Source organism: Colletotrichum scovillei (assembly GCF_011075155.1).
Source record: "Colletotrichum scovillei strain TJNH1 chromosome Unknown Contig00001, whole genome shotgun sequence".
NCBI lineage: Eukaryota > Fungi > Ascomycota > Sordariomycetes > Glomerellales > Glomerellaceae > Colletotrichum > Colletotrichum scovillei.
In genome coordinates, this window is record NW_023336259.1 from 1,987,323 (window position 1) to 2,013,632 (window position 26,310).

The 26,310-nt window shown below is 54.0% G+C and overlaps 4 protein-coding genes across 4 annotated transcripts; 1 reads left to right on the forward strand and 3 right to left on the reverse strand.

Annotated features, from left to right (window-relative positions):
* Positions 1 to 1,118: 1,118 nt before the first annotated feature.
* HER10_EVM0002391 (uncharacterized protein) lies at positions 1,119 to 3,297 on the reverse strand. Its single transcript, XM_035482891.1, has 3 exons — positions 2,890 to 3,297; positions 2,790 to 2,799; positions 1,119 to 2,674 (listed from the first exon to the last, which is right to left on the reverse strand). The coding sequence occupies exons 1-3, from the start codon at positions 2,981 to 2,983 to the stop codon at positions 1,459 to 1,461; spliced, it is 1,320 nt and encodes a 439-aa protein (XP_035338076.1). The 5' UTR covers positions 2,984 to 3,297; the 3' UTR covers positions 1,119 to 1,458.
* Positions 3,298 to 4,146: 849 nt separating this feature from the next.
* On the reverse strand, positions 4,147 to 11,370 carry HER10_EVM0010751 (uncharacterized protein). The gene is made up of 3 exons (XM_035480201.1): positions 6,475 to 11,370; positions 4,794 to 6,420; positions 4,147 to 4,741 (listed from the first exon to the last, which is right to left on the reverse strand). Exons 1-3 carry the CDS (start codon positions 10,192 to 10,194, stop codon positions 4,698 to 4,700), a joined length of 5,391 nt encoding a protein of 1,796 aa, XP_035338864.1. The 5' UTR covers positions 10,195 to 11,370; the 3' UTR covers positions 4,147 to 4,697.
* Positions 11,371 to 14,595: 3,225 nt separating this feature from the next.
* Positions 14,596 to 17,199, reverse strand: HER10_EVM0001328 (IFRD domain-containing protein). The gene has a single exon (XM_035471082.1). The coding sequence runs from the start codon at positions 16,341 to 16,343 to the stop codon at positions 14,925 to 14,927; it is 1,419 nt and encodes a 472-aa protein (XP_035337980.1). The 5' UTR covers positions 16,344 to 17,199; the 3' UTR covers positions 14,596 to 14,924.
* Positions 17,200 to 18,625: 1,426 nt separating this feature from the next.
* On the forward strand, positions 18,626 to 22,385 carry HER10_EVM0011594 (FHA domain-containing protein). The gene is made up of 3 exons (XM_035481022.1): positions 18,626 to 19,684; positions 19,748 to 19,959; positions 20,012 to 22,385. Exons 1-3 carry the CDS (start codon positions 19,651 to 19,653, stop codon positions 21,956 to 21,958), a joined length of 2,193 nt encoding a protein of 730 aa, XP_035338937.1. The 5' UTR covers positions 18,626 to 19,650; the 3' UTR covers positions 21,959 to 22,385.
* The last annotated feature ends 3,925 nt before the right edge of the window (positions 22,386 to 26,310 follow it).

The window sequence follows — 26,310 nt, forward strand, 5'->3', positions numbered from 1 at the left end:
ATTCCTGGCGGTTCCATTCTTCGGACTTTGTCACGTTACTTCTCACCTTGCGGAATGCGACTTTTCGAAACGATTTGTTTTGGGCAGGCATTCAAGACCAGGAAGTGCAGGAGGGATTCGCGCTGTGTGTAGCATGCTTAATTCGATACCCGACATATCAATCTCTTCAAACTACTTTACCACAAACTCTCAATTGTGATCCATGTTTACAAATGTGTGAATCAATGCTTCCGACCATGCCGCACTCTGCGGAACACAGTCAGCTGGGCTTGATACGCGGTTGGACGTCCCCACAAGACCGCCAGACCATTGATGCAGATCCATGTGATGTCATGCTTGTCGCATTGAAACGTTTACAACTTTCTGTCTACTGCCACAAATATTCTAGACCATTGTCAGAAACATCCGACTTTGCGACGCTACTTTGGAGCTTATTTCCTTTACGATGACTGCGCTCAGATGAGTTTGTGAGCGCAAAATAACCTTGTTTCTGTCACATTGAGCTGAGCTCAAGCATGGGAATAAGCATGCCAATGGCCCCCAAATTGCTTGCTGATCCGCCCTATTGCTCGCAATCTGCCTCGCGGGTACTCCGTACGAGACTACGGAATACAGCAGAAATGATTCATTTTGCAAATTGCAACATGGTAAAATCCGCCAGCGCAGCGGAAGCCGAGGGACGCGTACGCAACTCGGACGCAGAGGAGCTCGGCAGTGCGGGTACCTCTGGGCTTTCTGGCAATCGGCGCGAAGCCAGAAGCGTCCGGGGGCCCAGGGCTCCATTGTGGCTGGCTGGCCGGCCGCTGGCAGCAAGCGCCCGGTGGGACAGGACAGGACAGGACAGGGCCCCCGCCATCGCGGTGAGGCCTGTATCCCTGCCCGCTAGTTTAAATTGCACTTTGGCAAGGTAGGCGCAGACCGCAACCCGTCCGTCGGCTGGTCACTGCCCTGGTGAGGGAGAAATCGAGCAGAAAAAAAAAGAGAAAACGAGATGGCGCGGGTATGGCCGCGAAGCGCGAATGCGAAAAATAGGAATAGGGCAGAATATCAAGAAGATACCTTTACGGTCCACATCGGAATGACTCGAGTTCCGAGTCGGTACTTTGAAGACGATGCTTCATTGCCTGCGGCAAGTCTTGCTCATTTGAAATTTCTTTATTTAATCCTTTTTCTCGAGGCCCACCCTGAATGGTTCCCTTGGCCCCCAGGTGATCGCTCTCGCCTTACTGGGCTAGGGGGCGGTTGTTCCGGAGTACCCGCCTCCCAACTCTATATGGAGCTTTTTGAGAATGATTTGCGATGAACCCCTTCTCATCTTTTCCAAGGAGAGGGGCAGTCACGGGGAATCTAGATGTCCTGGGGATTCTAGATGTCACTGGGTGTTTTCCAGTTTTATGCAGCTGTGGTGGGAATGAGTTTACTCTGGTCAGATGACGCAGAGTGGGCTTCAACTCTTCTTCAAGCTCTTCCAACCTTGAACGACAAGATCTGTGTGAAGATAACGTTAGGATACGTGCATGTGAGTATCGAAAAAGGGGGCGAGGCAACACTTACATCGTTCTTCCCAACCGTGACGAGGTGGTCTTCCGCGACTCTTTGGCCGCCGGCGCCCTCGATATACGCAATGGGCGCGTCGCCCATGACCTTGCGTGCCGCCTCGCCGACCGTGGTGCCCTTCTTGACCAGCACGCAGTCGCGGAAGACAAACTTGGACTCGGCAGCGCCGGAGGTGAAGGAGGTGGTGTTGCGCACCGGGAACACCGGGACGAGGCCCAGGATCTCGGCCGCCTTGGAGAGCACCTGCACCACGCCCGTCGACCCGAAGCGGTAGAGCACCATGTCCTTGAGGTTCTCTATCCGATTGCGGTTCTTCTCGTCCAGCTCTTTCAGGTTCCCGCCCGTCGGGTCCCCTTGCTCGATCAGGTCCTCCCGCGTGTCGACGAACTCGCTGCCTTCCGTGTACTTGATGTACCCCTGCTTGGCCATCTTGCGCAGGAAAATCTCCGAAATGGCGGAGCACAGCACGATCGTGTTGGGGTCCTGCATCTTTGCAATCTTTGCAATGTTCTTGTCGGCGTCCGGGTGGTCAATCTTGTTGAGCGCGATGACGGTCGGGAACTTTTCGTCGGTGAAGGCGTTGACGACGCGGTCAATCGTCTCGGCGTCCCAGTCCTCGAGCGGCTCCTTGATGCCCAGCCGGTCCAGCGCCCGCGCGACGACGTTGGAGGTACTCCCGTATCCCGAAAACTGGCCCTGCAGCGTCTCGACGGCCGTCGCCTTGATGGCCATGTGCCGCCGCCGGATCGACCCCCACTTCTCCATCAGGTTGCCCCGGATCCAGGCCACGATCTCGCCGCGCAGCCAGGCGATGTCGACCGACGGGTCGTAGCCGCGCGTCTCTTTACCCTCGGCGTCGACGGTGCCCGAGGCGTCCACCACGTGTATCAGCGCGTCGGCGTGCCGCAGGTCGTCGAGGAACTTGTTGCCTAGGCCTTTACCCTGGTGCGCTCCCGGCACGAGGCCGGCGACGTCGAGGAGCTCGATGGGTACCGAACGGCGGCCGTCGATGCAGGCGCCGTAGTTGGGTCGGCAGCGGTCCGAGACGCCGTGGCGCGCGCAGGCGCATTCTATTTGGAGGTAGCCGATTGCTCTTTGGGGGTCGATAGTTGTGAATCTGCAAAGGGAGAGATATTAGATGTTAGTGGGTGCTGGTAAATCACCAACGAATAAAACAGAATCTTAAGTATATGAAGGAGGCGGCCAGGGTAAGGGTGAGAGTTGGAGCGTACGGGAAGTTTCCTGTTTTCACGATATGTCCATCAGCGACCAGGTCGGTGGGCGTCGGGGTTTTCCTTTCTCTCGGTCGAATGGATTTGGAGGTTTACGGACCAACTTTTGACGAGGCGTCTGTGAGACTGTTGAGCGTTGTGCTCTTACCGGCCGACGGCTTGCCGACCAGACCGATGAGCGGATCTCGAGGCATGGTGGCGGTATCTAAGGTAAGATAAGGGGAGAATGGGAGACGAAGGGGTGAGGAAGGAGGCGGTGAAGTCTTCGTCGGGCAAGATGATTATATGGCTTGCTCCCTCGCGCAGTCTCGCGGTGGGCTCAAAAGTCGTTCGAGGGGTAATAAGTTTGCGAAAGGGCGTTGCGCACACAATCTTATCTTTATCGCCGAAACCTCGCTAATGCAATGAGGGGCAGTCCCGGTCGTCGGCGATAAGTGTTATCGAGCGGGAATGACGTAGGCGTTAAACCGGGCAACGAGCGACCCATCGTCGGACACATGAATGCGAAATGAAGAAGATGCTGTCCGTTTGGGCAAGACATGTGTGGTGTCTTTTTGACTTACTGCACATTAGCTACGGGTTGACTCGAGTGTGAATTCTGATTGATTAGTGCTAGAGCTCACTATTTGACTTGTAGAAAGCTTCTAGGTGAATTAACTTCCGACCTGTCACCATAGATGAGGTGGAAACAGGTCTGTTTATTCCTACCTGTATATGCATCTTGACCGCCTTCATCCTATCCCTTATCAATGCCAATAAAGACGCAGCTCTCAACAAGCACCGTCCGTTGTAGTCGATGGCCGAGCGGTACGATTCTATCGTACGTTGGCTCACGGCCCTACATAATGCCATGGATAGCTTGTTTTTTTGCCTTCGTAGAGGTCACGGGTTCAAGTCGACTTTCACCATTACTTACTTGATAATTATTCATGAACACATTCAACCCTGCCTTTAATCAGTCAGACAGCGTAACGCTCTTTAAAGCCAATTATGTTCAATACTAATACATTAGGTCTAGAAATCTACACGTAAAGCATTTGACACTGGAGATATCCTGCTTCTCATCACTTCCGCCGATGAAGTCCTCTGCATTTATAAGTTGTTCCCACATTGGATATGGGCGGAAACTCCTTGTACTTGCCGTCGGTAAAGATAACCGTCGACAGCAGACCTCGCGCACCCTCTACCGGATGTGTCCGTAATTCCCTCGATCCAAAGTTTCCTCCCATAAAATACACCAGTCATATTCGGTGCCAACGTTGTACTTTAACCATCAACAAAGCAAACTCCACCTCGTTCAATTTCACTATCCCATTCATCTGGGAACACAATCTTCACATTTGGTCATAAATCGTCAGGGCGAAGTTGAGGTTCCATTATCCACGACTACTATTACAGTCAAAAACCCCTAATGGTATCTGCCATGCGTCACGGCTGCTCTTGAAGAAAAAACACAGCAGCCCAATATCGAGAATGTGGTATCAACCAACTTTGTCGCGCGTTCCAAACCTATTCCATGCCTTTCTTCCTTCGGCACTATCCTCAACGCAACATGGCCAACTGAGGTCATGCTGTGCTGTCGTTCCCTCCCCCTTCCTCCTCCACCTCGAAAACATCGCTAAAACGCAAAAGCCATCAATTGCGTGTCATGTCGTCGTTAGGTTGAGTAGCGAACCAAATCCACCTCCATCGTCCCCTTCCGCTTCCTCCCTGCGGCTGTACAACTCGCCCCCCTTTTTTGATTGGTTGCCGCTGCATCTCTATAGCAGATTCTTTCATCTGCATCCAATATGTTCAATGATTATAGCTGATCATGTGTTCAAGCTATCCAGTAGCATCAACTCATGTAGTAGTGCTTATTTTGTGTGTGGTACGCAAACGAATCTCTGTGGGGAGGCATCTTTTTGTCTAGAAGGTGTCGGTCTCATTGCTAGCGACTGTGCCAAAGGTGTCTAGATTGTCGGTTAGCTTGCGGCTCGATTACTGTAGGCGTAATGTGCTTACCTCTCTTGCGACGTCGCTCTTCTCTGGCGGCTTCCTCCTCCGCACTCTTGGGGGTCATGGCCCGCGGCCCGGAAGGCCTACGCGCAGGCATGCCACGGGCACCGCTGAGGTTGCGGTTCTCCGGCTTGGGGCTGCCGGTATAGTTGCTAGTGCTGGCGGCGTGGGTGCCAGGGCCAGTGCCGTAACCACTCTCAACACTGTTGTAGGGAAGAGGGCTGCTCTTCAAGGCCAAGTTGGAAATTCGCTTCTTGGCGGGCGTGTGGGTCATCTCGTCCATGGGCTCCTTGGGCGGCCTGGGTGGGCCAGCGGGGGAGGAGGACGTGTAGTAGTCACCACCTGTCGCGGGGGAGCCATTGCTATAGCTATTGGCATTTGGGGGGAAGCGGTGCAAGCTGGTGGCTGAGCCGGCCCAGTCTGCAGATCTGGGAGACATAGGCGTGTCGTAGTCGTATGCTTGGCTTTCGAGGGCAGCCTTGAACCTCTCAGTCTGTCCTTGACGAGGCTGGGGATGTTGAAGATTGACCGAGTTACGGTGCGCCTTGTATTTGGGGTCCTCAGGGGTCATGTAGGTGGCAGGAGGATCCAGGTGCGGGGGCTGAGGAGCAGCGAGATCCTGCTGCGAGAATCCAGAGTGCAGTTGGTCACTACCGCCAAACTCGTTCTGATACCGGTCGTCGTATCGTAGATCGGATCCAGATCGGGATGGAGGATGTTGCAGGAACTCGTCTTCGTGTTCCTTCTTGCTAGAGCCGCTGCCGCGGAAAGCCTTGCTTACGCTTGTAGCCGTCGACTCGGACCACCGAGAAATCTTGGGGAACCAGCTCGATGACCCCCTCTTATGCTTTTTGCCCTTGTCCGTCTTGGGAGTGTTGTCATTGCTCAACGATGCGTTCTGTGCGGCCATGGGTTGGGGAGGAGTGCCCAGGGGCACAGAACCGCCACGAGAGAACTCCCGAGTCGGTGTAAGCATACCCTGAGGCTCATGGTAGTTGTTCTGGGAGATGTAGTCCTCCTCATTGTCTTCGTGAACGGTGCTGATGCGGTTTGGTTCGTAGGCCATCTTGGAAGGCCCGCGAGATTGGGCAAAGGATGACATCCCGGAGTGGCTGCCCTGGCTGGTGGTAGAGGTGCCAGCCTGACCTTCGGGCTCGTAGCCACGATCCTGCTCGTACTGCATCTCCGGGGTGAGGTTCTCGTAAGATGGCCGGCCACTAACCATGCCGGGTCTCATAGTCTGTGCCTTGAGTGTGTCGACCTCGCCCAGTAGCTGCATGAGCATGTCCTCGATTCTGCTGAGATCGTTGGCGCCCTTGTTGCTGAGGCCCTTGAGCGCCTTGCGGAAGAAGTTGCTCTTCTTGGCGGTCTCATCAAGAGTGCTGTTCTGGGATGCAGCGCTGTAGCCCTTGACAGAGCGAGGAAGGCTGCCAGGGTAAGCTCGGGAGCCGGCGACGGCGTTCTTGACCGTCTCGTCAGTGTTCTCCTGGACCTCCTTGATGATGACGTCCTCGGTGTTGGCAAGAAGTTTCTTGAGGTCATCAAAAGAGTTGCGCATTTCAGCCGCAGAGCGGACCAGCGTGACGAGAATCTCCGTGTCACGAGCGCTCCGTTGAGCATCGCGGACCATGAGCTGACAATTTGTTAGCTATTTTCTTTTTCATGTCCACGATACCGGGATACTCACATGTTGCATTAAGGCAATAATGTCCTTGGATTCGATCCTGTCGATACCGTTGCCAGTGGCGGCATCGTACAGCGGCGAGTTCATGCCCTGGGAAAGACCGCTCAGGTGTCGTGAGTGCTGGGGTGCGAAGAAGGGATCTTCCGCATTCATATCGCCAAAGGGCATCATGGCCTTGCTGGTGGGCTGCATATTGGGCGAGTGGATGGGACCTTGAGAGATGTAACCCTCATCCAGATTCTTGTGCCCACCTGGACTGTTGGCGTGGTACCCAGCAGCATAGTCTTCGAATCCTCTGCCACCGAGCAGGTCGGGATGATCGACGGGGCTCGCGCCATCATAGGGATTCGTAATGACAGTATCGCGCTTTCGCTCAGCCGATGTGCGTCGCCACTCGTCCTCATGCTCTCCACTGGCTTGTCGGTGGTGAGCCATGGCTGCGCCGGCGGCGGCTCCCATGGCGGCACCGGCAGCGGCCATCCCATAACCACCGTGGCCGCGCGGGCTGTGCTTCTCCGAGTTGTACTCCTCATAAGACTGGTCATAGTCGCTCTGGCGAGGCGTGCCTTGGCGAGGGGTGATATCGCCAGGCCAGTGGTCCCCATCGTTGTGGTCGCTGCCGCCGAGCGGCTCGCGGACCAACGACGGATTGGTCAGCGCATCGTCGTCTACATATCCGACCTCAGGCATTGGGTCGTCAAATGTCGGCATGGCACTAGCACCCATCTTGGGCTTGTCCTCGAGGTCGAGACGGTCGACGCTGTGTGCCGGGGTGTTTGCTGGCTCCCGGCCTTCCATCGCTCGCTGTTTGAAGGACTTGTTTCTCGTGACTCCCTCGGGAACCCATTCTTCAGCATGCTCCTCGTCGACCTCCTCCACGGTCGGTTGCTTCGTCTTGTCCTTGGCGGCCTTGAGAGCAGCAGCTGCTGCGCCGACCGCACCAGCGGCAATTGCCTTTTCGGAGGCAGTAGGCGAGTGCCGTGTAGACGTAGAAGGGGAGTTTCTGTACCTAGCAGGAGCAACCTTTCTACCATACTCGTCCAGGTCGTACTCTCCAGCAAACTCTCTTGACCGGTGGCTCTGGCGACTCGAAGTAGGCGTGCGACTGCTCTCGCGCTCGCGTTGCTCGAAAAATTCCCGCTGGTCAGCGACAGATCGCTTTTCTGGGCTGACGTCGCGCGAACGGGGTTGAATGTTGGACTGGTCATCGTAGGAGACATTGGAGTCTTTGGCGTACGACACATAGGATTCCGGTCCATAGGAAACATTGGACTCGTTACCGTACGATACTTGGGAGTCCCTGTAGTCGTATCCAGAGCCCGTGGTAAGTTGAGACTCAAGCATGGAGCCGTCCACGAGTGAAGCTACGTTGGACTCGACACCGTTTGGAACATGAATAATGTTGGGATTTGCAGCAATACCACGCACAGCCTGGCCGGTAGAAGTTGCGATCTCGCTGCCCTCCGTGTACTGGCTGTTGCGGTAGTCTTGTCCACTTCGGACGCTACGATCATCCACAGACTGCTCATCGAAGCCCCGGCTCATCACATTACTTGGTACTGACGCCGGAGAAAGGGCTCTCAGATCAGTGTGAGATGCCTGAGACTTGGTTGGCGAAGCGGTCCCATGCGACATCCTCGAGTCACGCTGAGCAGCCGTTTCGCTACCAGCCTCCGTGTAGCCGGACACACTGTAAATTGGGCTCAACCCACGCCTCTCTGGCTGGTAAGGGACATATTTCAATGGAGGCGGCACATCCTGCGTGTTGTAGTAGTCGTAATCGCCAGAGTCCACATAGTCGCCTTCGCTCTCCGTGACGCGGCTTCGATCGTCGTAGTCGTCGTATTCATCGCGGATTTGTGATGAAGGACTTTGGCTGAACTCCGAAACCTCGCTTTGCTCCAAGAAATCTCCGGTCCGTGACCGAGAAAGTTCTCTCAAATCGCCGTGAGAAATATTGGCGTGCTTCGTGCCTAGAGTCTGTTGCAAATTGGTCATTGGTGCTGCTTGCGTTGGCGTTGGCGAGGAGCCAAGGGAGGCGTTGCCCCGGGCAACCTCCTGGACAGAGGCTCTCTCCTCCATGGCGGAATGGGGACGATCGGTATCAGCCGAAAGAATTGAGGTTCGCGTCATTTCGGAGGGATTGATCTCGCTCATTAACGGCATTGGCGGCGCGGGAACCTCTTCCTCGTGGAACTCTTCGTCGTACTTCTCGCGACCTACACTTCTGCTTCGAGCTGAGCCATCAGCACGCCGGCGCCTCCGCTGCCGTCTATCCTCCGATGATGGCGATGCTGCGTTCATTGCGGCAGCGGCAAGCCCAGCTGCTGCAGCACCTCCAACGGCGGCCTTGAGCGCGCCATCGCTCCGCCGTGGTGTATCGTCAATGGAGACAATGGATGATTCTTCCACCGACTCGCCTGCAACGCTTCGGGGAGAGTCAACATAGTCGTGGCGAGCTTCCCGGTCTCTGCGTTCTCGATGCCGGCTGTCGCGACCGGCTTCGCTGCGCTTATCGGCGGATTTGCGTCGGTCTACCCCCAGTTCCTCGCGAGATAGAGACGTCCCTGTTCCTGTTGATGTGATGGAGCTGCGGCGGCTTTCGCGCTTGCTCTGCTCCCTCTTCAATGCGCTCAGTTCTGGCAGAATAAGTCGACGAATGGCATCCTCTACTGTCTCGAGTAATTTCGGGTTATTGATGGACGATTTGGAAGCTCCGGAGCGGACCGAGCTTTGGTCGTAGGAACGGTGGCTGGGAGAAATGCTGGATGATAAAAGACTGGAATCTGCCCCAGATAAAACAGAGTCAACATGGCCCCGACTGGAACGTCGTCGGGGTGATCGCGTTCCTTCCGATTGCTTCTCGCTGACGCTGCTTGTCCGACTCTTGCTCGAACGGTGCTTGCGATCTTTGTCTCTTGAGGATCTTTCCCCCGACACCTTTCTTTCGCCGCTGTGTCTTTTGCTTCTACTGCTCTTTGCATGATCAGCTATCGCGGCGCCAGCCAATGCACCTGTGACGCCGGCCGCCAGCTCATTACCCCGCGACGTGCTCTTACTGCGTCTTTCGGAGTTCTTTGTTAATACTGTTGAGCCAGAGCCGTCGAGGAAGCTGTCTTGGGGGATTGCCGAGATGTCGGACATGTTGGGAGCCAGGTAAGAAGACTGAGCATCGGCATCGGGAATCAATGGACTCGCCGGCCGACGACGCCGTCCGCCGCGGTGGTCAATTTCAATGTCGATTGGGTTTCTCGAGACATTGGACTCCTCCGTAGCGGAGGCGTAGGACCGCATACTGTCGGCGTCCTCGCCCTCGAGAGCTTCAACGTCGAGGTGCGAGGAGGTTGCTGTGGTGGACGGCAGAGGCACACGGCGGGTCAACGAGGTCTTGCGGGTGTTGCCCTTGGTCTCGGTGATTTGGATGTGGTCACCGCGGTGCTTCTTGGACGGGGTCAGGCGCACGCGGACGCTGGGTTTGCGTTCGACTGTTCCCTCGGGGCCAGGCTTGCCACCCTCGAAATACTCAATGAGGAGGGACGTCTGAGAACGATTGGCCCTGTGGCCGCGGGTTTTGATGGTGACGGGTGTGCCGTCGTCGGGCAGAGAGTAGTGGGAAGCTTCGTCGTTTGGCCTGGACACATCGGTCGCCAGCTCGGTGGGGGTGACGGAGTCGGTTTCGGTCGGGGCAGGGAGTGGAGGAGGCTTATTCGAGTCAACACCCATTGTGGTGCGATGCTCGAAGGCCTCGGCGACGGAGAGGCTGTTGATGCGCGGGCGCGGATGATGAGTGCCTCGATCAGCGGCTCACACCTCTATTTTGGATCTCGTCCTTTCCGTCGATCGAGGAAAGAAGGAGGAGAGAAGAGGTGAGGAGAGGAGAGGGTGGGTGGATTCGCCAGCTGCCGTCCAAGGTGGGCAAGGATTTGTTGTGGGTGCAGTCGCCGTCAAGACATGAGGAGCAGTTCGTTGCTGCGGGAGGGTAAAAAAAAAACTGGGCGGGCTGGGCGAACAAGCTGTATCCGAAGGAGCTTTCACACCTGGCTGCGAGCGAGACACTGGGATACAGAGAGAGAGAAAGCCGTTGCGGTTCGGCGATGTCTGCGAAAGGCAGCGAACGGAATATCCCCCAAAGAAGGAAGAAAAAAGACACAGAGAGACCTGTGGCCGCTTATGCCACAAACAACGCAGTGCGCAAATGGGGCCCGAAAATGAAAAAGCAACGATGTTAGTTTGAAATTGCGGATTAACGTCGAGGGACAGCTGAGTGAGAAGAAGGAGCTCAGAATTGGATGGCGCAAAGGAGGGAAGGCCAAGTGGTGAGAGTGGAGGGGTGAGGCGAAGGTGTGAGGTTCGCAAACTGGGGTGGCTGGGGGGTCAGGCCGTTGCTTGGGTGTTGTTTTTTCCCCGGCGATGTTTTTGCCCCAGTTTGCGGATCTTTCTTGGTAGCTGAACAAGAGAGGCAGGTAAGCTTCCAGGGGTCTACCGGCTTGTCTTTGGCCTTAATCTCTATCCGTGTAGCGCCGTCGTTGACTTTTTTCTTATCTTTGGGCAACTCTTTTTTGTCGTCGCAGAGGAGAAACAAGTACCGGCGAAACGGAACGAAACAAAGGTATGTGTGTTGGTTCGAGGCAAGGGACAAGTGGTGACTCTAGTGAGTGATATCGGGTGCAGCGAAAAGAAGGATATTGGAAGCGACGTCGAATATAGCAAACGGGCGAGAACGATAATAGCTGAGCAAAGGTACAGTAAAGAGCAGGTAAGTAAGGTATCCGTACTTGATGAGGTATCTTTGAAAGAGCCAAGACGGGGGTAGGGGGGGTAAGCAGATAGAGGCGACAGGCGATGGACAGGCGACCTGACATTTTTGGATGATGCAGGCAGGCCGCAAGACTGACAGACAACCTGGACTCAGCACGCACAGAGAGAAGAAGCACACAACAGGCACACAGCCCAAACGGACAGGGAAGTGCGGTCGAGAGGGGGGAACGCTTCGTCGGGCTCTGCCTGGGATATCCTTCCCGTCCAAGCTGACCCTCTGCGACCTGTGCTGCACCTGTTTTGTTTACTCGGTACAAGCAGCCCGCTGCCATTATCTATGGTCAGGGTATGTACACACGTAGCGCCGAGGATGACGGCAACGTGATCGCGGGAGCGGCTGGGCTGGGCCGGGTTTTGGGTCTTTGGGCTGGGACAAGGGATGGCAACAGCCAACACCACCGTGACAACCATATAGGTGTAGGTATTCGCACCTATCTACCTTACCTTACGGAGTATCCGTACCTTTCCACACTTACTTGGGCCGCAGCAAGCAACCGGACACACGGGCAACATTCTGTCCAGTCCCTCCCCTCCTCGTCTCAACTGTCCATGGATTTTCTGTCCACAAAAGTTGACGTGAGAGTCGAGAAAAGCATCAGATTGAGAAAGAGATTGGTCCGTCCACCAAGTGTGATGCCGTGACAGGGTGGAGATGGTTGATGAGTTGTCCCTCGCTCGCTTCCCGAAAAGAGCTTAAGAGGCACCAGAAGCATGAGGCGACGGGCCAATTGCCGCCGCAGGCCTGGGGCGTGTGGGAAATCGGGTCCCTGCAGGCCTGCAGAGCGTCCTGCACGCTTCTCAACTTCGAATGTGGTCGAGCTGTCGAGGTAACCCAATGTGCCTTACATCTTCACATCCCTCCTTTCACAGTACTCCCAAGTGAAGGCAACTGAATGGTCAACGTAGGAATACCTAGCATTATCTGTCCAGACTCCAGTGCCCTCATGTGCAGTCCTTCTGTTGCAACGGGCCTGGAACCACTCAGCGGGATAGAATGCACCACACATCTCGGCCCCCATGTCACGTCTGCTCTTCTAGCTGTTTGAACTCGGTCAAACGCAGCATTGTCAGAGGTCCGATTCCTCACCGCCGTTATGTCGTCCCGCGCAGCCGTTTGCTCAGCGTTGGAACCTGTCCTTGCCTTGACCCTGCGTGTCCGAAACGGTTCCCCCTTGGCCGTTGTCTTTGTCGACTACCTGCCCATTCCATTCCTATGGGTATCTCGATATGAGGATACTGTTCACTGTGTTCAGATATCCATCATATCGGCCGGGGTTGCTTCGATATCTCGATGCCTTTACCATAACCTTGTCTATCGCTCCGAAACACTCTCACCTACCCCAGTCACTCCCAGCCCCTCAACCAATATGGATAGATAGTCACACAATCTTCCTTTACCACAAAGAGATCAACTTTCCGTCTTTTCTTTATCATCCCTTTCGTACGAAAACAAGGTTTAACAAGCATTTCTTCCCTCTCCCAGCCTCCCCTCTCACTGATCACCTCACAAATGCAATTTACAAATAGACGCCAGACGCCATCGGGACGGGCTTTTCCCACTTCTGTCACCTCTATCCACCTGTGCTCAAACGGGATCCCCTGGAAACCGGGCCCCCACAGCACACCAGAAGTGAGACTTTCGTAAGCTAGCTCGGGCGCCTGTTTCCAAGAGTGATGTTTCCCGTCTTGAAGTGCTAAAGCCAAAGCCAAGTGGGTTCAACCTCTTTTTTGGCTGGGCGACGGGAGGATACCGATCATCCACTAGACAAGGGTCTCATCGTCGGCGCCACGAGAAAATAGTCTCGAGGTGAAAACCGAAAATAAAATTGGCACGGGGAACCTTGCCGGGACAGAGCGACCACTGACGGGAAAGCCTGAGTGACACTTTTGACATTTTTGTCGATCTGGCGGCACGCTGGCTTCTTTGTGACTAGGTATTGATCAAGACTTATTCGGAAGATCATGATTGAACCTCGAGATTAAACGTCTGAAACATTTTCGTCCGTCTGTTGCAGACGGCGCCGCCTTGTGAACCGGGCAACGAGTATGACTTCCCTGCTGCCCCCAGGATCTTTTTTTTTTTCTTTTTTTCGACCAGAGTCCAAGCTCGAGCTCTTCCACACTTCCAACATTGAATGACATTCGTACGTCATTTCACAAGAACAAGCCGCGGCCCCCAGAAACACACGGACGCTGCTACACACAGGGGATACGATATTTCAGCTATCCGATGTGCCGATTCCCATCCCTCCCATCACTGCCTCCTGTCAGTGGTCACTGCCTCAGTCCTTCACGGAGAATCGAGTATGCCGTTCAGGTAAGTTGAGGAAAGGGGGTAGAAAAAAAAGATTGAAACACAATACGGATAAATCGCCACTGCAACCAAGCGAAACGTTGCTCCCAAAACCCGCGCACCTCAGCTCTCGTCTGCCTCGTTCGACCCCACGAGCCCTCGAAAACAAACAAAATAGTCCGATTTGTCCACGTATTCCAACCGACGGTGGCGAAGGCGCACCTCGACGGGGTGGCCCAGACTCGATGAACTTTCCACTGCTCCTCCGTCTGGGGTCGGCGGCTCATGCCGGTCATCCCGCTTCTTTCCCCCGACCCGACCTCGCCCGTTTGTAAAGGTATGTTGAGTGGTCATGGAGGTTGGTGTGAGTGATTTAGATGGGTTCGAATTCGAAATCATAGGAGCACACTGCATATCCAGAGTCTCAGGGCTTTCACGATTTCAACTTCCCTACTTCCTGCGAGCCATTGGACTGCGTCGCTGCCCCATCTCTGCAATTGTCCTGCAAGTCAACAGGAGCGGGAATTCACCAAGTGCAGTCTGTCGTACATGTACGGATATGTTACTGTACCCAAGGTAGTTGGCCTAAATTTACTTCCGTGGACCCCCAAATGAGGAGCATCCAACACCTTCCGTTTGTCGCCGCTTCACCGTCCTCCCTGAAACGAATGCCACCCGAACATGTTGCTTCTAGGACACATGAATCGGCATCTCTCCATAGCTTCTTCATTGGGTATCTATCGGCCAGGGACACTCATTCTGCCGCCCTCCCGCTCTCTTTCCCCCCTTCCTTCCAGCTCGTACCCGACTGACCACCAACACTACATCAAATGGCAACCGGACATCCAACCTGCTGTGCGACATGTGAACGCCGCCCCCTGACGGACAGGTGCAGTTGTTGTGTACCGTCGGCGGCGGAAGTCTTTCGTTGAAAACCAAAACTAAATGGCGTGAAGAGAAATTAAAGAAAATAAAAACACATCACAAGTTCAGTCAAAGTGAAGCCTCAGTTTATCAACCAATGTCAATTCCCAATAATGTAGGCTAAGTGTATTTAGCAACGAGGATCCTCCGCTCTGTGGTATCTTCTGCCTCGTTTCGCAATAAGTATGGGTTATGCCTCAAACCATGCGTTTCGTATCCTTTTTTTTTCTGGACCATGATGCTCTATCGCGAACCTGTACATAGGAAAGAAGCATGCGATGCAATTGTCTTCTCTCCACCAATGAAAGCTGCTCCCAAGGCAGACGCCATATCGTTTCCATTCCTCCCGCACTTCTCTGTCATTGCTTATGAGCAATCCCGCTTCCTCTGTCGTTGCTAAGAAGCAAACGATCTCCTTCTACCTCCTCATGTGCTTCGCACTCTTGTTGGGACGCGCTGCGTACAGCTGTGCCGCTGCCTCCTCCGTCTCAGCGTTATCCAACAGCTCCGCAACAGTAGGGTTGTCGTTGAAGTGCGTAGGCAGTCCGCCTCCAAGAATGGTTTTTGTCGCCTCGACGCGCGCCATGAGAGACCACGAGTCAATGAGGACGACTGTAGAACCAAGGCGGAGCTTCTCGCGGTAGCCAAACGCGCGGTTCTCGCCATCGTCGTCGTCGCCCCTGCGGCCCGCGCCGGGATCGGCCTTGGTGCCGCCCGTGTGCGGGTTAAAGGCCGGACGACTTGCGCTCGAGTAGCCGGGTCCCTTTCCATGCTCCAAGGACGAGACGATGCTGGTGAACTGCTTGCGCAGGTGTCGTCTGTCTCTGCGCGCCGTCTGCTTGACCGAGGGCTTGGAGGCCTCGGCCATGAGGGCGATGAGCTTCTTGGGGTCGTACTGCAGGTTCATCGGCTCGCCTGTCTCCTCCTCGTGGTCGCGCGCCGCCTCAAAGATGAAGGCAATGTTGAAGCCCGCGCTCGCTTGGACCTCGACGTCGGTGCTGTCGAGTTGCTCCACGAAGGCTTCGATGGCGGAATAGACGTTCTCGGTGATGTCGTCTACTTGGCTGGCGACGAAGGCCCAGGCCTCGAGGGCGGAGGTGACGACGTCGCCGCTGTCTGCTGCGCCGACTGATTCGCCGTCGCTTTCCACGATGGTGACCAGGTACTCGAGGAGCTCGCTTGCTGACTCTTCGCCACCACCGCCATACATTGTTGTGACTGCCATGGCCCAGATCGCGGCCGCCTTGACGTCGTTGTCGTCGTCGTCTTCGAGGGTCTTCTCGAGTTGCGGGTAGATGTCGTCGAACAGGGAGTCTGATGGCGTAGTGAGGAGGGTGGCTGACAGAGACTTCAAGGACATGAGGCGCTCGAGGGAGCTGCCTCCGGATCTGGTGTTCTTCATCAACGCCGTGACGATGTCTTGTAAGGAGTTGCTGACTTGACGGCCGCCGTAGTGGTGTTTGACAAGGTGCAGGTAGGACATCAGGGTCGCCTCGCGTCTCTGGGTGTTTGTCCGCTTGCGATCTTGCAGCTCGACGATGCGGTCCTGTAGTAATTGCGCCCAGTTGGGTTCTGTTGCTTCGTCCAAGGCGGTGTCTGAATGATTTGACAGAGTGCTCATAGTCATGCCATCGTCGTAGTCGGAGTCGCTGCCTTCGTCTTCTGAGGCGTAGCGGCTACCAGCACGCGAATGCGCTGGAGAGTTGATCTGAGAGTGGCCAGGAGAGACGTTGGGCGAGTTTCTCATGGAGGCGCGAGCGGACTCGGGGCGTGATTTGGCCTTCTTGGAGACGGTCTTGCCGCTCTCGCGAAGAACCTTGAGTCTGAGGTCGTGCATAGTGGCGACGGTGTAAGATGGAATGTGTGTGTAAGAGTGGTGTGTAGAGAGAGAGAGAGAGAGAGAGAGAGAGAGAGAGAGGAGAGAGTTGCTGTGAGCGGAACTTCTCGTGGGAGAAGACCTGTATATGTATGGGTTGCCTGATTTGTGAGAATCAGGGTCTAGGACCTTCTGTGCTTGTAGCGCGGTGGCGTTTCTTTGAAGATGGTGTTGCTTCTAATTGTGTTTTGCGTGTTTCTCCAACAATCCATGGATGGTATTCGGCTTCTCTATATATAGGTCAGGGAGGAAATCCGGAGATAGGTCGAGACGTAAGGGTGAGTGCGTTGAAGTTCCGGAGATAGGTTTAGAACCGTACGGAGTACAAGTCGGTGATTATCGAGCGGCTCGACGAGTATTTGAGAGAATTCAAAGGAAACCGCGGAAACTGGAAACTGAAAGATGGGCTTCGTGAGTCACCAGACCAGACCGTCTTTTCGGAAGTGAGGAGGAGCTTGGGGATTTTTAGGGCAACGGTGGAAAAAAAATAAGTTGTGGAGGGTCGGAGAAGAGAGGTGAAGGTGGTGGGTGGCAGCGATAGAAGAAGAGGGTGGCATTCACATTTCATCAGAGGGGAACCCTTGATTCACCAAGGATGCCTGTCGGGTGTCGCACAGGGATCGCAGAAAAAGAGCGAGCGAGCGTGGTGGATGACGAATGACGAAAGAGACTTTTCAATCGTGTGTAGGGCGAGACACGCAGCTGGATGCAAGGTTGAGCTCGGGGACAAAGCAGCAGGATGGACAGGAACGGCGGCAGCGGCAGCAAAACATGCGGCAAACAAAAATCCAGACATCAGGCGCATTTTGCCCCTTCATTTCTCACATACTGCGTATTCCTGCGTACTGCGTAAGGATACATCAGTCAACTTTTGTCACTCCACACGCCCTATGTCAAGGACTCCAGGATGATGTCTTCCTGTGGGGGCAAAGTGGGCGTGGTCTGTCCGCTCGCGCATTCCTGGGAGTACCCCTGTAAGCAGATCATCCCCCGTCCTTGGTTACGTGGTTGCGGACGGAGTGTGGTCCTCCACTCACTGTCGAACTTCTGCCCGTTGAACCGTAGTGTTCCGCATTCGAGGGAGAAAGAAAGCCATGGATGAATGTGATGTAGCTTGGTGCTTGCCTTAGGTAGGGAGGTACTGCGTATGGGGAGAACATGGGGCCACTCGGGATTGTGAGATGGATGGGAAACAGATACGGATACAGGCAAGGCGATGTGAACCCAGCCAGCATCATCTGACCGTTTCCAAGTCTAGACATTCACGGGCGGCGCCAGTGAATCCCCCCCTCCCTGGTCACTCATCCGCCGCCTAACCAGATTCGTCTGGATCTCAACTCGTCCCTATGGCTTTTATTAGCAATGGGCATGAAGGGAACCAGTAACAGTTTGCGACAACTCAGGGCACCCGGTGACAGACGAGCAGATGCAACCCGATCTGCCCCTAGGTCAAACATTGTGTCGATAAGGCAGGACAAAAACATTGTCATGCGTTAGGTACACGACTTGTAGGCCTCAGGCGAAGCAGGACTGTATCGTCCGCCTCGACCAGACGTGGAGTAAGGCACATCATCTGTTGCTCAATACTACTGATGCCAAGGTACTTTCACTATTCTTGTCCATCATCATGTATATATTGCTAGGAAAATACCATTTGAAATGAACAGTATGGGAGGTACCTTCGTTATGACTACAGAATAATTCCAAGAAGGGAGGTACCTGTGTTGCGGCGTGTTCAATCACCAACTTGGTACCTTGAGGTCTGTCAGGCGCTTCCTAAGGCCAAAAGACATGCAAGGGTGAGTGTGAGGTAGGTACGGATAGGTAAGGTAGGTAGGCAGATACCTTGGATTTTGCAAAGCAAAATAGAGGAGCGCGCACTTGCGCAAATTGGACTCAGCGACGTGGACGGTAGCAGCTGGCCCAGGTCTGAGGATAGGTAATTTACCAGAGTGACAGAGGCTGAGATGGCTTTTCTCAAGTGAGGTGTCCGGCCGGGTTGATGATAAAGCCATGAGAGTCACAAGCGTGAATAGCTACTTACACCACATCAGAGCGGGCCCTCCTCAATATTGGTTGGTACAACCTTGACAAATTACTTTAACCTTGGCCGTTAGGAGCGCTCTGTGCTGTGTAGTCCGCAGGCATCGCTATGAGACTATTTATGGCGAAGTCTGACTTATCTGACAGCCATACTGACTTTGATGCCTTCTATTCCTTTCTGAGCTCCGAGGTAGGTATCTCGAGAAATCGAGGCAAGGCAGCGGGAAGGTACATCTGTTAACCCCGCTGGCCTCCTTCACATTCCAGCTGTCAGGTGCCATGTGGTGAGGTCTAAGGTGTGCCCCTCTTTCCTAATCCCGTCATCACTAAATTGGAACGCCCCGAGCCTGATCTCAGACACGCACTGTGCATCTCTGGCGGACCATTCGAGGCAACGCAACTCACAGTCAGGTTCACCAAGGTAAGGTACGAATCATCGGTCTTACCTTAACTTGCCCCAGTACGTTCGAAGGCAGCCCGGGAAGGAACGACTGAGGAGGTGGTCTTACCTTCCTTTCGTTTGGAACGACCGGAACTCGAGCTATCGACTCTCATTGTTCGCAGGCCTTGTGCTCTCTCACTTCCCAACATCAACACTTCTACGCTTTACCCCTCCACTTCCACCCTTATCAGCTTCGACACTACACTTCCACACTTCCTACCTTACCTTACCGCTATCGAGGTAAGTGGACGTGCCGGGACTGTTCGGACCTCACAACCTCGCTGCTGATAACCCCACCAACCCACCTTACTAGGTACCTTTACCAAACGCCTTTCCCCACTGCACTTGCCCAAGACCCCGATATTCCCCCTGCAACCTGCCCCTTCCGCGCACCAAGCCAAGTGCGATAAGGCGTTATCGCTGCCTACACTGCCGCGACTGCCTGATACCGAACAGTGACAGCACGGTGCAACCTCCGAATTCCTGCCCCACTTCATCCACCTCGGCGACCTCGACGTCCAACTTACACTGTCTCGCTCCTGCCTTACCTTTCTGCCTCCTTCTGCCTACTCCATTCCCGCTCATTAACTTCAGCCCGCGAAGGAGAGGCCCTACTTTGGTCACTTTTCCCTCCTTCACAGCAAGACCTTGGGCACCCAAGACACACTCCCATCTTCCATCACACTATCCATCGCTCCTGTGAGCTCCTCGTTGCCCTCATTCTCTACTAGGTACAACCCACTCTCGCCAGATCACGGATACAGTCGAGAAGACATCGACAAGATGGCGACGGGCGTGAAGCCTCAAGCGGAGGACGGTAAGCTCGACATTTCCATTTCGCTTTTCCCTCTTTATGAGTCCTAACGAAAGTATGGTCTAGTTCTGCTCACCGTCTCCGTCCAATATCCAAACCCAGAGTTCCAATTCCCGGAGCGACGGGTTGTCCTCGAACAGAAGCACCCAAGCGTTGTGAATATCGGCCGGACAAGCAAGCGATTTTCCAACTTGGAGGCGAAACCAGAGAATTGCTACTTCGATAGCCCGGTGATGTCACGGGAGCACGCCAAAATCACCGTTGACTGGTACCACAAGGTATGTTCTCTACTTGGACCACATTTACGCTGAATGCTAACACAACAACCAGAAACTGTTCGTCAAAGACATCGGCTCGCTGCACGGAACCTACCATAACTCTCTAAAGCTTCCTCCCCACACTGCAAAGGAGCTTACAAGGGGCGACATAGTCAAGTTTGGGATCGACATTCAACGGTCCAACGACCTCTTCCCCCCATGCACGATCCAGGTGGACTGGGAATTCGACCACCTAGCCAAAGCCAAAGCTTCAGAGCTCAGCGGTCGTCCAACCTTTTCCGTCCCTGATGATTCTGACTCAGAGAGTAGCGAGGAAGACATGTCTACTACGGACGATATCCGCGCCACCGTCGAGAAGATTCGCAAGATCGAGATGCCTAAATCGACCACGGGCTTGGCTGGTTCCTTTCCCAGCTTCATTCCTCCGGGAGTGGAGCCCATCGTTATCGACGAAGATATCCAAAAGGATACCGATAAGCCCTCCGAACGCGCTCCCAATGCCACGCAAGATCAGGAGGTGACGATTGAGCTGGATGCTCCGTACGACGAAGAGGAAGACGAGGATATGCCCTCCAGTCATAGGATGAACTCGAATCTCCCTCTGGTATTCGCATCGGAGTCAGAATCAGAGGATTCTTACGATGACGACGAGTCCGAAAGCTATCCCGATGATGAACCTTCGAGCCAGGGAATGCCGGACTCTTACGATGATGACATTTGTCTCAGTGACTCCGAAATCTCGGATCGCAGCGACGATTCTGAGGCCCAGAGCACCTTTGAGAGTGAGAGCGAGAGCGAGGATGAGAACCTGACTGGAGCTCCGAGCTATGACGAGCCTGAGAACGGCCAGACGATGAATGGCGATTACGGTTCTCAACCAAACAAGGACATGGCAGCCGCCTGGGAAGCACAGGATCCTTCTCTTACCTTCACGCAATCGCAACAAATGCTCAGCATGCCTCACGCAAGCTACTTCCCTCAGCCAGATGCTGGTCGCCAGTTCTTCCCCGCGCCTATGCCGTCACTTCCTTCTATCATACCTTACGTAGGTTTGCAAGAACAAGGACGACAGAACGACCTCAGACTGCCGTCGATATTGAATCCTTTGGATGATCACGTTGAGAATCCCTTCTTAGCTGACATGAACCCCGAGCAAATGCACACATCTGCACCGACGGATTACCTTCTTCAAAGTGAAGGGACAGCACCGCTTCGTGCTTCATGGGATCGTGTCCCAAATACTCCCAAGGTTTTCACTGCCACGGAGTCTCTAGCGTTCTCCCAGGACGATGGGATATCGGCTGAAGCCCTTGGCAAAGTCTCTGGGAAGCCAGAGTTCTTTGCGGCCAGAGAGGAAAACAAGCAAATCTTGCGCCGCAACGAGCAAGATAACGATACAATCCCGGACCAACCTCGCAGCCAGGTTCCCGAGCAGCCTGCGACTTCCACTGAGCCATCTACTTCAAAGCTCGGGCACCACATTACCTCCGATGCAGCCACCGCGTCGGAGCCGGTAAACGAAACGCCCAAGTCGGCCAAAGTGGCTGAATCGGCCTGGTCCAGTTCTGGGGAGAAATTCCTCAATAGTCCTCAAGACTTCCCTCTTACATACGCAACGGAAACTCCCGAGCTTGATATGACGAGTGCCTTCTCGTTTCAACAGAGTAAATTGAGCATCATAACACCATCTGAGGATGTTTCACGGAATGTCCCTGCCGTGGAGAAGGCCACTCCAAAGCGCAAGGCCAGTGAGATTTCAACGCTCACGCCTCATGAGGAGACGACCGAGGCGGCCGTGAAAAGCGCTGAAACCGGGGCGCAGACAACGGCCGAACAGCCCATGGTTGTTTCTGTGGTTACAGAGCCGACACCAGAAGCACCTCCTCCCCCTAAGCGTCTGCGAAGCTTCTTGAGCAAGGCTGGGTACTTCGTTGGTGGCGGCGTGTTGACTGCGGCAGGTGTCGTAACAGCACTTGCTGCAACCGCCCCTGCTCTTTGACGACTTAACGTGGGCGTTCTTTATCTTTATCTTCGACTTATGGCTTGGCTTGATTTCTTGGGAGGGAACTGGATCGGAATGGGCTCGACCATTTGTGTCTACCCGACTGACTGTTAGTCGCGGCGTTGAGAGCTTGCGGGATCTGGAATTGCGATTAGGGAAGTGACAGGATGGAACGATTCAAATTTTATGATGCTTCGGTTGAGAGTGCCGGCCGGGGAGGACAACTCGATCAGGACTGGCGGGGCGGGTTTTCTTACCTGGAGGGTTATGACATTACTAGGCTGCTACTTATTCGCTTCTCTATCTTTATCATGGCTCTTTATCACGATAGCTATCGCTTTAGTCCGTGGCAGTCAATGCTTAGGTAACGGTTTTTTCCTTTGCGATTTCAAGCTTCTGATGATACCTCACGCCAATACGGAATACGTGATTGAAGAGATGAATGGAACAAACCATTGCCGGAAGGCCACGGAGCCCTTGGGTATTCGTCATGTTCTAGGTTTGACAAACCTCATGGGCGCCTCACCCGGCAGATTGGAGCTGAACTGTTCCGTTCTCTTTTTTTTCCTTCAGAGGCTGCTTGAAGTTTGGTCAGATCGCGTAAGCCAGGGCATCGTCTAGTATACGGCACACTGTGCAGATATGTGGTATGTCCTCATTCTATGCTAGGCTGGACTTCTACAGGTATCATCTTACTAGTCTTAGTATCAGTCTCGGATATCTCATACAATAATCAGGTGGAACTCTTCCCGATATTGAATCTAGGTTGCGAATGGTCCACCCACAACCAATAAATGTGCAATGACACTTTCTCAGTGTGCCTGTGAGGTTCACAGTAGTGCAGCCTAGGTACGCTGAAGGCGTCACCTTCGTGTCAGGTCATGCTAATGCTGTTGTGCAACTCAACCCAGGTTCTCAGAGTACGTATACATACTTGGTTCTTTCACGAGTATCTGGAAGAAAAGGCCCCGAACTCCGCTATGAGTCTGTCCGACCCGCGGATATACTTCATGGTTTCCTAGAGGGAGAGAAGGGAGGGTGGTACGATTTCCATTCAAGGCGCTTACTTGTCTGTAACGTAACCGATGACTGTATGGTATCGTGTATGTCGAGGCCGGCTCCTTTCGCGTGATCACGGTCTTTTCGATATCGCTCCAGTAGCAATGACCGGGTAGTCTTCCGCGGCGGTACACAAACCGGCTGATGCCACGCTACCTCGTAGGGATGAGCGGATCCTCCCTCTGTGTTTCCCGTCGGTCGTCCTTGCAGTCACGAAGGACGTACTTGAGTGGTTCCGTTCCTCCGGATAAGCGAAGGGGTCACAAGCAGGGAAAGGATTCAGAATTTGCTGCTGCCAGCATAGGTTTATTTGGGCACCAACTGTTCGGTACATGTCGCCGTTTACCTGCGGCAGCTCAGAAAGCGAGGCAAGTAACCCTGTCAAGAGACACTCGATAGTCAAGGAGCATCGAAACATGAGCCGCATTTCCTCCCAAGTTTCTTCTATCCCTCTATCCAATCTCAAATACGAAGGTTTCAGACTTCTACTGGACTGACGTGCTAGTTGTTGCCTAGATTCCCGAAGAACGCTGTGCTTAACGCAGTGGAACTGGGATGAGCCGTCCGCCCATAACACCAACGCCCTACACCCTATACCTATACGAAGCCCAATCCCAAACCAAACCAAACATCAAGGAAAGATGAACGTTCTATTAGATATGTATGAAGTTTATCTGGTTGTTCCTCTCAGGAAACTAAACGGTGGCGTCGGCTGCCGTGGTTTAGTGGCAGCCGGCACCGGCAACACCTTGACCCGGGCCTGTCGGTCCCGTCGGTCCCCTGGGTCCCGGTTTGTTGTTCTGATCATCGGCCCTTGGCCGAGAGCTGAGAGCTTGAGCTTGACCAGCAGCCCCATGAGGGCAGGGGACTCTGACTACACCTCGGGAGTCGCAGGTTTTGCAAGGATTTCTGCGTAACAAGCGTCAACGTGGAGTCCGTCAGACTCTGGATTGGGGATTGCCTCACCTTTCGTGCCCACCGCAATGAGTGCAGGTTCTGAAGTCCCACCTGCCAGAGTAGCCATCATCGATGCAGCCGCAAGTTTCATTCTCATTGTCCGCCATAGCAGATGATGAGGTCGTGTTCCCACGGTTCATGATGATTCAATAAGATATAATAACGTTGCTAATAAAAGAAGAGCTTAGGTGTCGTTCCAAGATTTGATGGGTGCTTTGCTTTGGATGAAGATCGTGAGAAAGAGAGGAAAGTGCGTCGCAGGGTGTTCGAGAGACAAAAGGAAAACAAGCATGGTGAAGGAGGGAGTTGCTGTGATTTATACTTTTCTCCATCACGACACTTGAAGGACCAACCTCCCCTCAACACCATGAAAGTCATCGCACTCACGAAGACCCTCCGACATCTGATCCTTCTTGTGTGTCGGTTTGCCTCACCGCCTTTGACCAGCAGCCGGTCTGGAGAGCATTATCGTCTCCCAGGCCCTCAACGCCGGCCAAGACATCAACAGAGGGGACAGCTGGCCGAGTCTTGTGACCCATGCCTTGCTCTCGATTTCTTCTTTCGTGGTTGCCTCGTTTCATGCCGCGGACTAGCGAATAAGGAGACAGTGGTGGGTGATACTTCATATGTCGCCTTGTTCTCCCTTTTGGGTAAGTAGGCATGCATATTCTTCGAGCCGTCTTTGGAGGGGCAGGCTGTCTCGGCAAAATGTTGGATTTGATATTGACGTCAGCCGCATAGAAATACAGGGCTTACATATCCTGTAACTACTACCCTCGCCGATGCCGTGGTATGAGCAGCCTCATGTGCTCCCCGGTGCGCGCGTTCCTTGCGTCGAGCCTCGAACCGATCTTGCTGCCCCACGATCTCTCCTTCAGTTACGTCCAGCTGAAGACGATCTCTAGATTATCGTTATTGAGATAAAGCCCGAATCATTGTTCTCAAATGACAATATGCGCGCTTCTTTCTCCATTCGGCTTCACCTGCCTCGGACTCTGATCTGATTTCTCCCGGGCTGCCAGCTGTCCCTGCGATCACGTCTCCAGTCTCGACCGACGACTGCGGCTACCCGTGGCGACCCTTGTCAATCCTCCCACACAGACGCACACCAGCACCTCGAGCGAGCCTTGGAAAGCTGCAGAAATACAGACCCATGTAATGCGGAGGTTTCCATTAGACCTCCAAGCAGAGGGGAGAAGAACCAGGCGATGGTCGATGAGACCTGTCCACGCTGCGCGGGCTATCATGCGTTTGAGAGATACCGTTTCCTTTGGTGTCTCCAACTTCTCTACTCGCCCCTGATAGTGCGACCAAATGACGGCTTCATCGTCAGACCAAGCATTCAGGATTTCCGTGGCACCTTCCAAATCACCGAATCTATTTGGATATTCCTCCTCTCATCACTTGTCTCGTTGTATTGTCAAGCGACACCCTGCGGCACGGCCCATGCCCGACGAAAGCCATGACAACCACATGTTGGCCACGACACACGCATGCTCCCGCATTGCTTTCTCCCATTATTTCCGAGCTTAAGTCTGCCTAACTCGAGTTCTTCAGGACAAAGTAGTCTGCCTGCAGAACCTCAAGACACAACAAAGAACCTAGACTCACGATGTTGGCATTCCGTAATCGAATCTTTCTGGTTTCGGGTGCTCTAGCCCATCCGGCCTGGCACGATGCTTCACCCACTATATAAGGAGTCGTCGAGGTCTCGACGACAGATACAGCACTTCGAACCACAGTAGTACATGAAGCACCCCAGAGCGTAAAGAGCGATCATCAAGGAACGAGCGCTGAAGAATTACAAGCGCCGAAAAACTACAGCACAATGCTTGCCTTCCTAGACAAGACCCGGTGTTTCCGACCCATCCGTCCATATCCTCGGCCGATTTCCTGCTCGTGCCACCCATCCTTTCCCTCGACCAGCAGCATTGGACGCGATCCCCAAAAAGGATCATCTGACCTCCTTGTACTCTCTGTGACGGCTCGTCCAGAACTCGAACGCCGAAGGGCAAGTAGCCTTGTAATCGACGACGATTATCGTGAAAGTTGTCGTCAACACGGTACCGGCCAACTCTGCGTCAGGAAAGCTGCATGTTGTTGATTTCTCTTTTCTCCCGTTACATCGCAGGACGCGTCTTCGAATGGTCACTATGCATGTCTTTGACGATTCTTCTTTATCTAGGGGACTCAAATTACGAATGGAGATTACCATGCACATATCACTCTTGCCGTGTGATTACCCTGCCGTTCTATCTTCCGTCTTCTTCCCACTCCTCCCCTTCTGAGACGATTCGCGGCGCCTCGTCACTCACGATGTCTTCTAACAGGCC

Coding starts and splice junctions, on each gene's coding strand:
- HER10_EVM0002391 (XM_035482891.1), bottom strand. CDS start 2,983: ATGCCTCGAGATCCGCTCATCGGTCTGGTCGGCAAGCCGTCGGCCGGT.
- HER10_EVM0010751 (XM_035480201.1), bottom strand. CDS start 10,194: ATGGGTGTTGACTCGAATAAGCCTCCTCCACTCCCTGCCCCGACCGAA. Junction 6,421..6,474: donor TTATTGCCTTAATGCAACAT/GTGAGTATCCCG, acceptor ACAAATTGTCAG/CTCATGGTCCGCGATGCTCA. Junction 4,742..4,793: donor AGAGCGACGTCGCAAGAGAG/GTAAGCACATTA, acceptor CCGACAATCTAG/ACACCTTTGGCACAGTCGCT.
- HER10_EVM0001328 (XM_035471082.1), bottom strand. CDS start 16,343: ATGCACGACCTCAGACTCAAGGTTCTTCGCGAGAGCGGCAAGACCGTC.
- HER10_EVM0011594 (XM_035481022.1), top strand. CDS start 19,651: ATGGCGACGGGCGTGAAGCCTCAAGCGGAGGACG. Junction 19,685..19,747: donor GAAGCCTCAAGCGGAGGACG/GTAAGCTCGACA, acceptor AGTATGGTCTAG/TTCTGCTCACCGTCTCCGTC. Junction 19,960..20,011: donor CCGTTGACTGGTACCACAAG/GTATGTTCTCTA, acceptor CACAACAACCAG/AAACTGTTCGTCAAAGACAT.